Here is a 10,711-nt window from a genome sequence, read left to right on the forward strand (position 1 = left end):
GTCCATCCGTCTCATTATTTGTACAGCAGAATGGAAGGTGTGGACGGGGGCGAATATCTCGTGTGGTTCTTTCTCCAACAATTTTAATGGTTAAACTTTTAAACAATCCTCGAGCCAAAGTACAATCTGCCCTTAGCCTCCCTCTTCCTCGTCGTTCTCTAGCGTGGCACCCTCGCGCAGCATCTCCACCTTGTGAATGCTGAAGTCAATGTTGTAGAAGGGCACATTGAGCGTCACCACAATGCAGTAGAGCAGCACCTGGAGGTGTCGAGTGCGCAGCATGTAGGCAGCGCCCTGCTGCTTGGGGAACAGCGGATGATCCTTCTCCTGGCAGTCGTACATGAAGTAGCCGCCATCGTGGCCCGGACAGAAGCCAATGGCCAGGGCACGCTTGCGCACCATCACAATGCCGTACTGGTAGTGGCTGAAGAAGTAGATCAGCGCCTCGGCGAGATTCATGCGATTGAAGGTGGGCACGCGGTACAGCTTGCCGTAGCAGACGTGCTCGATGTGCACCACAAAGTTGATGGCATCCATGGAGCAGTCAATGTTGAGGTTCTCCAGCGAGAACTCGTAGTCCTCCTTGTTGATCTGCTCGACGCTCTCCTTGAAGTAGGTGGTGCCGCTCACGACGATGTTGTCCAGCATGTGGGGACTCCAGTCCATCAGCCGGTAGACGCTCGCCGCACAGCAGGCCATCACATAGCAGGCCAGGTACTGGCGACCACGCAACTCATCCTCGAACACAGGCGCCTCCGGATGCAGGTTGCCCCACAATGACCACAGACGGCCCTCGATCTCCACGTCGAACTTCTTGAGTTTGCTGACCGGCAGATTGCGATACTTGCCGGCCGTGTTGCGGCGATTCAGACGGCTCCACACCGGCAGGCAGTTCTCCAGCTCCAGCCAGCCAAGCGACTCGTTGGTGGCACAGATCTCGTACTCCGGGCTGCCGTAGTGCTTGTTCGAGCAGGTCATCGGTATGGAGAGATCCGTCAGCAGCTGCAGGATGCGGGCATTCGGCGCGGCCTTCTTGTGCGACAGAATGTCCACCACATAGAACTTGTACATGCACTTCTCCTTCCAGTCCTTGGCGCCGCAACGCTCGTCAATGTACTTGATGAGGGCATCCGAGTCGCCGAAGAGCACCCAGGAGGCGGTGTTGCGCTCCGGATAGCGCTTGGGTCCCTTGGGGCACTTTTTCTTTTTGCCACCCTCCTCCTCGTTGCCAGTGTCCTGCTCCTCCTCCTCCCCGCCGCCAGCCTTCTCCATGCTGCCATACGGATCGAACAGATGGAAGAACTCGTCATGGTACAGCGCATAGCTGCCGTTCGCCGTGAATATCAGCAGATATTTGCGCGTGTTCAGCGACTTGTCCAGTCTCTTCTTCAGCGTGGTGAGGGCCATGGCCGGCGATTGCTGCTTTTGGGTCGGCCCAGCCATGCCCGGCGGCTCGAAGCCGCGAATCCAGATGTCGAACTCGTAGTCATCCACCGTCACATGCCGGACGACGCGCTCAAAGACCGACTCCAGCTCGCACACGGTGCCGGCTATCGCCTTGGCATTGGTGATCACCCGATCGACCCGGTACGAGTTCCAGCGATTCAGCGGACGCATTGAGCAGCTGAGTATGGCCAGGGCGGAGGCGAAGTAGCAGGGCTTGATCTCCTTGAAGGTGCCCTCGTCGCGGCCCTCGAGGGCGGTGCTGCCTTGGATCTTGAACTGGCAGTCCTTCTCCCGCATGCGGTAGCCGTAGAGGATGGGCCGCGGCTGGTAGGCGCGTATCAGCTCCTTGGGCAGCTGCTTGCCCGGCTGGTGCTTCAGTTCAATCTCCTCCTCGCCCTCTTCCTCCTCCATGCCCAGATCCTCGTCCCACTCCTCGCCCTCCGCTGCGCCCTCGTCAATGCCCGTGTCCCGATAATCGGGGCCGCCTGTGGGTGTAGGTGTGGTTAGAATCGATACAATTTTCGATACAAGTGACAGCAGAAGCGTCGGTTACTTACGCTTCCTGCGCTTGCGGTCCCGATGCTCCTGCTTGGCCCTGAGAAACTTCTGAATGCGATCGTTCTCCTTCTTGAGCTCGTCATCGATGAAGCGCATCTTCTCCAGCCGCGTCTCGCGCAGCCTCTTCTGGCGCGCCGACAGCTGCTTGTACTCGACATCCTCGTCGGCCTTGGGCCAGCGTCGGAAGCGTCCCTCCAGATGGTTGTCCACCACCTTGATGCCGGCCACAATGAAGTTCATCACCGAACAGCCCAGGGGATTGCAGCCAAACTCGATCCGCTTGATCAGCGCATCCAGCTCGAGGAAGCGCAGCAGACAGGCCGGACCGGAGCCACCCTTGCGGTAGCCCACGGCACTGCAGGGAAACCCAATGAACATGTACAGGAAATTGTAGCGCTTGAAGATGACGCAGGAGAAGCGCTGGCACACGAGCAGCAGCCGGTTCTGGCTGGCGAGCAGATCCACGAGCACCTGCCGCAGCGGCACCGTAATCGAGGACTTGACCACCTTGGGCACGTCCAGGCTGAAGCTGCTCGCCCCGATGGCGATGTCCGGCAGCTTCTTGGCCAGCAGACAGGCCAGAATGTACTCGTAGTTCTGGTAGTCCTCGCCGAAACTGTTAGCCGACTCCAGCGCGAATTCAATGAGATCCGCGTTCCACGTGGAGAGCTTATATTTGGCGGACACCGCCACGGCCACCACGGCGGACAGGAGGCCGCCCAGCTTGGCCATTTCCTCGTCCAGATGCGGCAGCTGTGTGGAGCCCATGATTATCCAGGCGCCGTCCGGCAGGGCCTGGAAGTTGCTCCTCAGCGCCACCTCCTCCTCGAGCGTGGGCACACGCTTCTCCTCCTCCTCGTCCTCGGCGTCCAGCTCGTAGCCTCGCTTGATCTTGAGCCGCAGGGCGCGCAGGGTCTCCTTGTCGGTGCGCAGCAGCACCTTCTGCGCCTGCGGATAGAGGTGCGGCCGCTGCAGTGCGGGGTCGGGCAGGCCTTGGATAACCTCGTTGATGATGCCATTGATTAGATCCTCGATCCACTCCTTCTCCTCCTTGACTGGTATGCGCTCCTCGTCGGGTATGCTCTCGATGCTCTTCTTCTGCTTCAGCTCCGGCTCTGGGGGCTCGTCCGTGAACGTGGGCAGCCCCATCTGCAGGGCCTGGAACTTGTTCGTCTTCTGTGTCATCACCTGCAGCGGCCGGATGCAGCCGGTGCGTATGCCGTGGATGAAGAACTTGCCGCCGCGCCGCATCTTCAGGGCATTCATGTACAGCACGCGGCAGAAGGAGTCGAAGGTGGCGTGCATCTGCAGCACGGCCAGGCCCTTGATCCGATAGTCGTCCGGATCCACCACCATGCCGGTGCGATTGCGCCGGAACGGATCGAACACGTAGAAGAATTCCCTGTCCCGCCAGATGCCCAGCACCGAGTTGTCGATCTGCAGCAGCGCCGACGGCCACTGCGGCATATTGAAGAGCTGATGCAGCGCCATCGTTAGCTGCGAGTCCAGGTAGCTCTTGCAGTCCGCCACATGGCCGTTGATCAGAAACGGCTGCTTGCGCACCGTCGCCTTGAAGGCGCCCATGAGGAACATCTCCGGCAGATCGACGACATTCAGATGCGGCTTCTTGTTCTTCCAGCGCTTGCCGTCCAGCCGGAACTTCTTGCGCAGCGTCTTGTAGTAGGCGGTGCCATAGCGGATGATGTCATCGATGGTCATCGGTCGCCAGAGCTTCGCCAGCTCGAATTCCGCATAGATCATGGCTATCAGTGAGACGACCAGCGAGCCGTTCTTCTCGTTGCCCGATATCGGCTGATGGATGCCCCCATCGCCGGCTGTCTTCACCGCAAAATGTTCATTGACCACCGCCCACAGCTTGTGCACCTCCATGTTGTTCTTGTCCTTTTTGAGGGGCTCACCCTTCAGCTTGCCGTACTGCGCCAGCGATATCTCGTAGATGCTGAACTCATCCTGCGGCTGGAGCTCACTGAATTTGGTTATCAGATGCACCAGATGCTCCGTGTAGCGGGTGGCCATCAGCGAGCACTTGCCCTCCTCAAAGTCACGCAGGCACATGTCATTGCGGCCATTCGGATCGAAGACGTAGTACGAGTTGAGGCACCGCTTCCAGATCAGCAGAAACAGCTCGCGCGACACAAAGATGCACGCGTTGTATTTGGTAAAGAAGAGCGAGAGGGCCTTGAACATGTTCGGCTCGTTCCTGAGCAGACCCGAGAAATGGATCTTGATGTTCACCTCGGCCTGGCGCTCGCTCACCTGCGGTATAATGTCAAAGTCGCACAGCTCCGGCGCCTTGTAGTTCAGGGCGATGCTCTTTTTGGTCAGGCTAACGCCACGCTTCAGTATACCGTCCATGGTGCTGCCCGTCCAGAAGTCCGGATTCAGGCGAAAACTCTCCACATAGGCCACGATAATGCAGGCAATTTCACTGGGCCGATAATAGTATCTAATGGGAGGGGTAAAGTCACACCGAACTCCGTTTCTCTGCGCTGTCTCTCACCTCATGCGACCCTCTTCCTTCTCCTTCTCCGGAAAGACATTTCGATTGCCAAACACAATCTCCGCCTTGAAGGTGGTGTCCAGTTCCTCGGGTATATTATAGACGGTGAGCTCTCCGTCGTTTTCTGCGGGAAACTAAGCGAATGAAAAGTGCAATCGAATGGAGTGAGTGTGTGTGTGTGTACACACCATACTGGGGCAGTGAGGCGTTGATGAACTCCTGATCCAGCTGCTCTTCACGCTTCTGATAGCCGGTATTCCAGGTCCATAGATCTTGCGGACTGCAGCCCTCAATCAGATCGAAGGTCTTTAGGTTCTCGCCGTCGAGAGCCTCCTGAATGATGCGTGGATTGTACGAGGGGAATGGCAGCTCCTCCAGGGGACCCACTTGTGTTTCGTTCAGGTAAATGCGACTCTTGGGACGCTTCAGCTCCAGCTAAGTGGTGGGCGATGGCAGGGTAAAGGAGTTAGCAGTAATTATAGGATAATAATGGTAACATCTGGCTGGCTATCGCCACTCTATAAGCTCTATTCCCTCTCGCTCTCTCTGTCTCTTTCTGTTTCTGTTTCTCCTGGCCATGGTCATAAGCTTTTAATGCGACATTCGAGTGGCTAGTGGCTGAAAATAGCACGCATACGCCACCGATGCCAGTCCCTAAATATATATATATGTACATATAGAGATATAGAGAGAGTGGGCTCCGGCACGAGGAGAGGCCTGTTTTCTGTCTTGGTTAGCAAGCGGCATAAGGCAAGGCACGAAATGCCAACTAGACTGGGCCATAACGACCCGTACGATGTGGCTTGGCTCTCGTCAAACGTTTAACCGTCTCTATCCAGCCGTACGTGTTTGTGTGTGCGAGTGTGTGTCAGTGCCTGTCGCAGCCTGTGTGTGTGTGTGTGTGTGTGTGAGGCACCTCTATGGCTCGCTGGCCACTGCTGGCTGGCTGGCTGACTGACTGACTGCCAGCCGGCCCGCGTACAAATGCACAGAGCAGCAGTAAACAACGAACAGCGCTTAGTGCCACATCACGGAATCTTATCGCTCTCATTCGGTTCGGTTTGGTTCAGTTCAGTTCGGCCAAACCAAACGAAAACTAAAACTCAAAACCAAACCCCCCCAGACAGAGAAAACCGAAACCAAAACCGCAACACGAATCCCACATACCGAAGCTCGTCGTGGCAACTCGTGGGAGCCCGAAGAACAAGTCATATAGCCCCCAACGTACTACGGCTGGTACTCGTACTCGCACTGGCACTCGTAGCAACAGCAACAGCAAACAGCAACGGCAACGGCAAACAGCATAGGCAGCAAAGTGAGGCCATAGCCCATAGCCACATCACCGACGCAGTATCGCCGCACAGTTATAGCATACGACCACGTCAATACGAGCGCACAAATGCCAACACCATCAGCACATACACACATACGACCACAAGCCACTTAGTAGCTGCTGCTGCTGTAGCTGCTGCTGCTGCTGCTCTATTCCCAACAACAAGTTGGCCCAAAAGCAAACCCCAGAGACAGAGGCAAGAGCCAAGAGCCGCAAGAGACTAAATCCAACGAACGCGCAACCCTCTCCAGACCAGACCAGACGAGACCAGAACCAGACCAACGCTCAAGCTCTGTGCTGGCCGCTCTCTGTTTTGGCCAAATGTCAAACCGGGTACGTACATAACCTTAAGGGGTAAGGACTGGGCTAAGGCTGTAGGAGGGTAGAAATGGGCAAGGAAAGGGAAGATCGGGCACGCAACAGCGCAGGTGTTTGGTATCCCGTCCAGTACAGCTGTTGTGTGTGTGTGTGGGGAGGGGACCCTCGCTGCCATAATCGAAGACTCAATGAAAGTTTTAAAATCAATAAAGCGGCCAGGCAATGCAAGGCAAGCGCACGTGCACCCGGGGCTCCGGTTCGGCGGCACTTGATGGAATAGAATTCGTGCAGGAATCGGGGCGAATGGATGCTTACAGATGCTGAGGCTGCAAAAGAAAAGGCAACACAAAAGATGGCTTGGAATTGTTGGCGGCCAGATGCAGGTGCAACAGCCAAAAGCAGTCGCAGTCGCATCTGACGAAGCTGCCAACAAGGCGGCCATAACCAGCACACACACACACACACCCAAACACACACACACACACAGTCAAACAGAGAGCAATGCTGACGGGGCGCCACTGTGTCGCAGAAGTACTTGGCCGTTGTTGAAGCGCATTGAAGGGAAAAGCAATGGCAGTGCACAGCGGCGTAGAAACATGTTTTCCAGAAGGGGTCTGGACTCCACCAGCACCTGCAGATGATTCACACTGGGTTAGTCCCGGTTTTCTGTTTGATAAGGCTCATTCAATGGAACGCCCATAAAACATTAAATCGTTTATTTTCTATCAATATCAATCGAATTGTTTCATATTCGTGTCTGGAGAGAGCACACACACCACACCCCCTCCACACACACACACACCCACATTGTTTGCCAGGGGTCTTATCTACGGCGGAAAGTTAATTAGCTTAGTAAGTGCTCTACGGACTAAAGGTGTACGGCGACTGAAGAGCTCTGCAGATAAACAGACTGTGTACACTGGAGGGTACACTGATTTCTAAACTCGCGAGAAGGATGCATTTTCCACCCTGTATGGGATTTATATTACTGATGATGATAATCAGCATCAGTCTGTCTGTCTGTCTGTCTGTCTGTCTGTCTGTCTGTTTGTATGCACTCTGAACCCTCAATTTCTATCCGCAATTAAACATCTTCTTTTTATAGAGTGCCCAAGCAGAGGAACTAAGGAACTTGCCATAGTAACGATCGGTCAGAATAGAAATTTAATTACTGAACGTTGCAAACTACAACGTTGTGTTTGTTTGTTATAAGATACAATTCCGATGTGAATTTTAAATCATCATCAAACAATGGCCTGATGTTATGAGTATGTAGTTACAAAAGCTTTTATCCTGCCATTCTCGGGTTTATTGCTATAAAATTAGTGTTAAATTACGCACGTATGGCATATCCTTCTCCCACCACCCCACCCGCTAAGTATGACCCCCGTTTGCACCCTGCGCCCATAGAAAACAATCGGAAAAAAACACAAATGAAACGAAAAATTCAGCAAGAGCGTCGCGACGCCAGCGTTGACAGCGGCAGCGCACTGCAAATGCAATACTCGTACACATATGCATATGCACACATATGCATACATGCATATGCAATATGCCCAGTACGAACAAAAACAACAACAGTAACAGCTGCAAATGTATCAACATACATACAAACAATCACATAAAGGTGTCTGTGTGTGTGTGTGTGTGAGTGAGACGACCACGACGCTGCCTGCCTATCGTTCCTCTTTGCCGCATTTCTGACGCCCGTTGCTACAACAACAGAACAGCCAGCCAGCCAGCCAGCAGCAGCAGCAGCAGCGAAGCAACAAAGCGACAGGGACAAGACTCTCGTGTCGTGGCTCTGTGGGCATAGCGAACCGTTTTTATTTCATATGGTGAGAGGAGAGCCAGCAGAACGTACAAACAAACGCACACACACAGAAGCAGGGCAGGGCAGGCAGACAGACAGACTGAAAGCTGAAACCGTAAAAAAAAAAAACAGGGGCACAAGTGTTATTACTCAGTAATTGTAAAAATGTCAGCGCACAAACAACAATAGGCTAATAGAAGCAGCACAGAGCGCTACGTGTCGCGCCGCATTCGCTGAGAAACAAACACAACAAATAAAAGTGACTAACAATGCTCTGGCATTTGGATTGAACAAATAAATAATTGTTTTATTTCTCTTTGCAGCCGTAAAAGGAGTCTAGTCCCAGTCCCACCTCTCTGGTCATCTCTTTTGCACGCTCTCTGCCGCTTCTTTGCGTTCGAGAGAGACGGCAATAGCAGCGCAATTGGCTTTTTGCTTTTGCTGCTGCGCAGTTAAGGAATAAGCGGTAAACCAAAACCCGAGTGCAGAGTGCACAGAAAAGGAAGGAAAATAAATACAAATTTATTGCAATTGAAATGGCAGCCATGGCAGCAGCGACAGTCAATAACCAAAAAGGGGTAAGTCTGTGGCGTCTGATTTAACTTGGCCTTTAAGCCGCTCCGAGGGTTGGTTTCCGGGGCATTTGCTTATGACACACGCGCTCGCCAGACAATTACGCGACCGAATGGCACATGCATTTGTACTTTGTGCATATATGTGTGTATTTGCACACATGCATATTTTTAGCGTGGCACAGTGGGATGTTTAAAATGAACATTGAATTATCTTTCCACAGCCAAAATCGCGACGCAATGAGCGCAACATTTTGACCTTCTACGAGAAGATCGCCGTCATACGCTACTACGATGAGACAAACATTTCCAGGAACAGTCTGGCCAAGATGTTCCATTGCTGTGCCACGCAGATACGTCGCATCCTGGACAAGAAGCAGGAGCTGCTGCAGCAATTGGCCACGCTTAGCGAGGCGGATGCCTCCACCATCATCGAGGAGATGACGCGAAAGCGTCGCAAGTTCGAGATGAGCGCCATCAGCTTTCTGCTCCACGAGTGGGTCAAGCGCTGCCGCCAGCTGCGCCTAAGCATCAGTATACGCAACCAGAAGCTAAAAGAAACGTCCATGAAGATGGCAGCCGTGCTGAATTTGCCCAGCTTTCGGCCCTCCTATCGCTGGCTGAACCGGTTCCGCGGCAAGTACAAGTACGAGGCGGACGACCTGGGCTATCAGGGAGGCGACAGTGTGACCCAGGAGCTGCCTGTCGAGGAGATTATTGTGGAGTTTAAGCATGCGCTGCCCAATTTCATGCAAAGGGAGCTGCAGGATACCGATGGGGATGCCGGCAAGGACTTGGTCAACCTATCGAGTGAGAACAGCCTGATGTCCGACACTGGGCCAGAGCGCTTCGATGAGGACGATGTGGAGGAGGTCACCTGTGAGCCCAGCGTATTGCTCTCTCCGGCTGCCTCGCCCGATGTCACGGATCAGGACACACCAGAGGAGGATCCTTCGGACAGCATGCAAATTAATGCCGGCACCAGCACTCTACTCAACGGTGTTTTCCCCCACCTGGCCATCATACACCAGTTTGCTCTGATGAACTCTGACATACAGGCCCTGGAGCTGATCTCACAGCTGGGCGTGCACATGCAGCAGCAGGCCACAAACGGTGCCTATCGCACATTTTCGCTGGCCACAGGCGGCGCTGAAGGAGGCTCTGAGGAGGGGTTCAACTCCATGCCGGAGCTGCCGCCGGGCAGCATCTACGCGGACATTGACGACATAGAGTTGATCGAATAGGAATACCAAAACTAATCTTAAATCTACATTAAAGCCACGCTTCTGTTAGCCTAAGAGTCCAGCCATGAAACAAATACAATTACTTATATAGATTTAGCTCACCATGCGATTATCCGGTATAATGATCATGTTCGAGCTGCACTCGGGCGATGCCAGTTGTGGCTTCACCTCCGCCTCTTCCTCCTCGCCCTCTTCCGGCTGCTCTTCCTCCTCGCCCATGTTCATGGGGCTGTTGAGGACGACAAGATCATTGGGGCAGGTTCTGCGAGTCCGCGCATCGTGCTCGACCAGGCCATAGTCCTTGCGGGCCAACAGCAGACGCTCACGCATCTCGGCATGGGTTCGCAGCTCTGCCGGCGTTCGCTGCGGCACCACGCACATGGGAAACTCGTCGTAAGGGGCGCAGGTCTTCTTGGCGGGATGCGCGAAACGCGACTCCTCCGTCCTTTGGTGGATGCGTCGAATCTCATCTTCGATGGTGAGAACCTGCGATATTGTGGAGTTTGGAGGCTTTCTTGGGCACACGCGTTCGCGAGGGGGGCAGGTCTCGGTGTTCCATTCGACCTCTGGAATCTCGTTGCCCATGTACGTCCGCACTTCGTACGGATTGGCCGAGGGGCTCTCCTCCGCATTGACTTCCACGAACTTCTTAAGCATTTTTGTAAAGACACAGACAATTTGGTAATAAAAATAATTATTCACTTAAAATTTTGTACACGGCACGTTTTTATTTCGTTTCGTTTCAAATAAACACACACCACACGAATGACGAAAAACTTTAAGATTGACATTAACCGTTATGACACACAAAAAACATACAAACACGCGCCAACTTCGGAAACATCGATAGGTACAGTAGGGGTACTCTTGTGCTCAACGATGTGTCGGACCATGTGCGGTTGTTTT

At 53.7% G+C, this 10,711-nt stretch overlaps 2 protein-coding genes across 4 annotated transcripts; one reads left to right on the forward strand and one right to left on the reverse strand.

The window, feature by feature from the left end:
- Positions 1 to 61: 61 nt before the first annotated feature.
- Positions 62 to 10,583, reverse strand: LOC111067523. Its single transcript, XM_022356621.2, has 5 exons — positions 9,908 to 10,583; positions 4,714 to 4,960; positions 4,526 to 4,649; positions 2,004 to 4,471; positions 62 to 1,931 (listed from the first exon to the last, which is right to left on the reverse strand). The coding sequence occupies exons 1-5, from the start codon at positions 10,460 to 10,462 to the stop codon at positions 133 to 135; spliced, it is 5,193 nt and encodes a 1,730-aa protein (XP_022212313.2). The 5' UTR covers positions 10,463 to 10,583; the 3' UTR covers positions 62 to 132.
- Positions 5,808 to 9,900, forward strand: LOC111067528. Of its 3 annotated transcripts, none has more exons than XM_022356627.2 (3): positions 5,808 to 6,191; positions 8,313 to 8,567; positions 8,786 to 9,900. In XM_022356627.2, exons 2-3 carry the CDS (start codon positions 8,526 to 8,528, stop codon positions 9,803 to 9,805), a joined length of 1,062 nt encoding a protein of 353 aa, XP_022212319.1. In that variant the 5' UTR covers positions 5,808 to 6,191; positions 8,313 to 8,525; the 3' UTR covers positions 9,806 to 9,900. The 3 variants fall into 3 exon arrangements, with proteins under 3 accessions (XP_022212319.1, XP_022212321.1, XP_022212318.1); XM_022356629.2 differs by lacking the exon at positions 5,808 to 6,191 and adding an exon at positions 7,998 to 8,014; XM_022356626.2 differs by lacking the exon at positions 5,808 to 6,191 and adding an exon at positions 8,061 to 8,248.
- Positions 10,584 to 10,711: the final 128 nt, after the last annotated feature.

Source organism: Drosophila obscura, unplaced genomic scaffold, assembly GCF_018151105.1.
Source record: "Drosophila obscura isolate BZ-5 IFL unplaced genomic scaffold, ASM1815110v1 contig_1, whole genome shotgun sequence".
Taxonomy (NCBI): Eukaryota; Metazoa; Arthropoda; class Insecta; order Diptera; family Drosophilidae; genus Drosophila; species Drosophila obscura.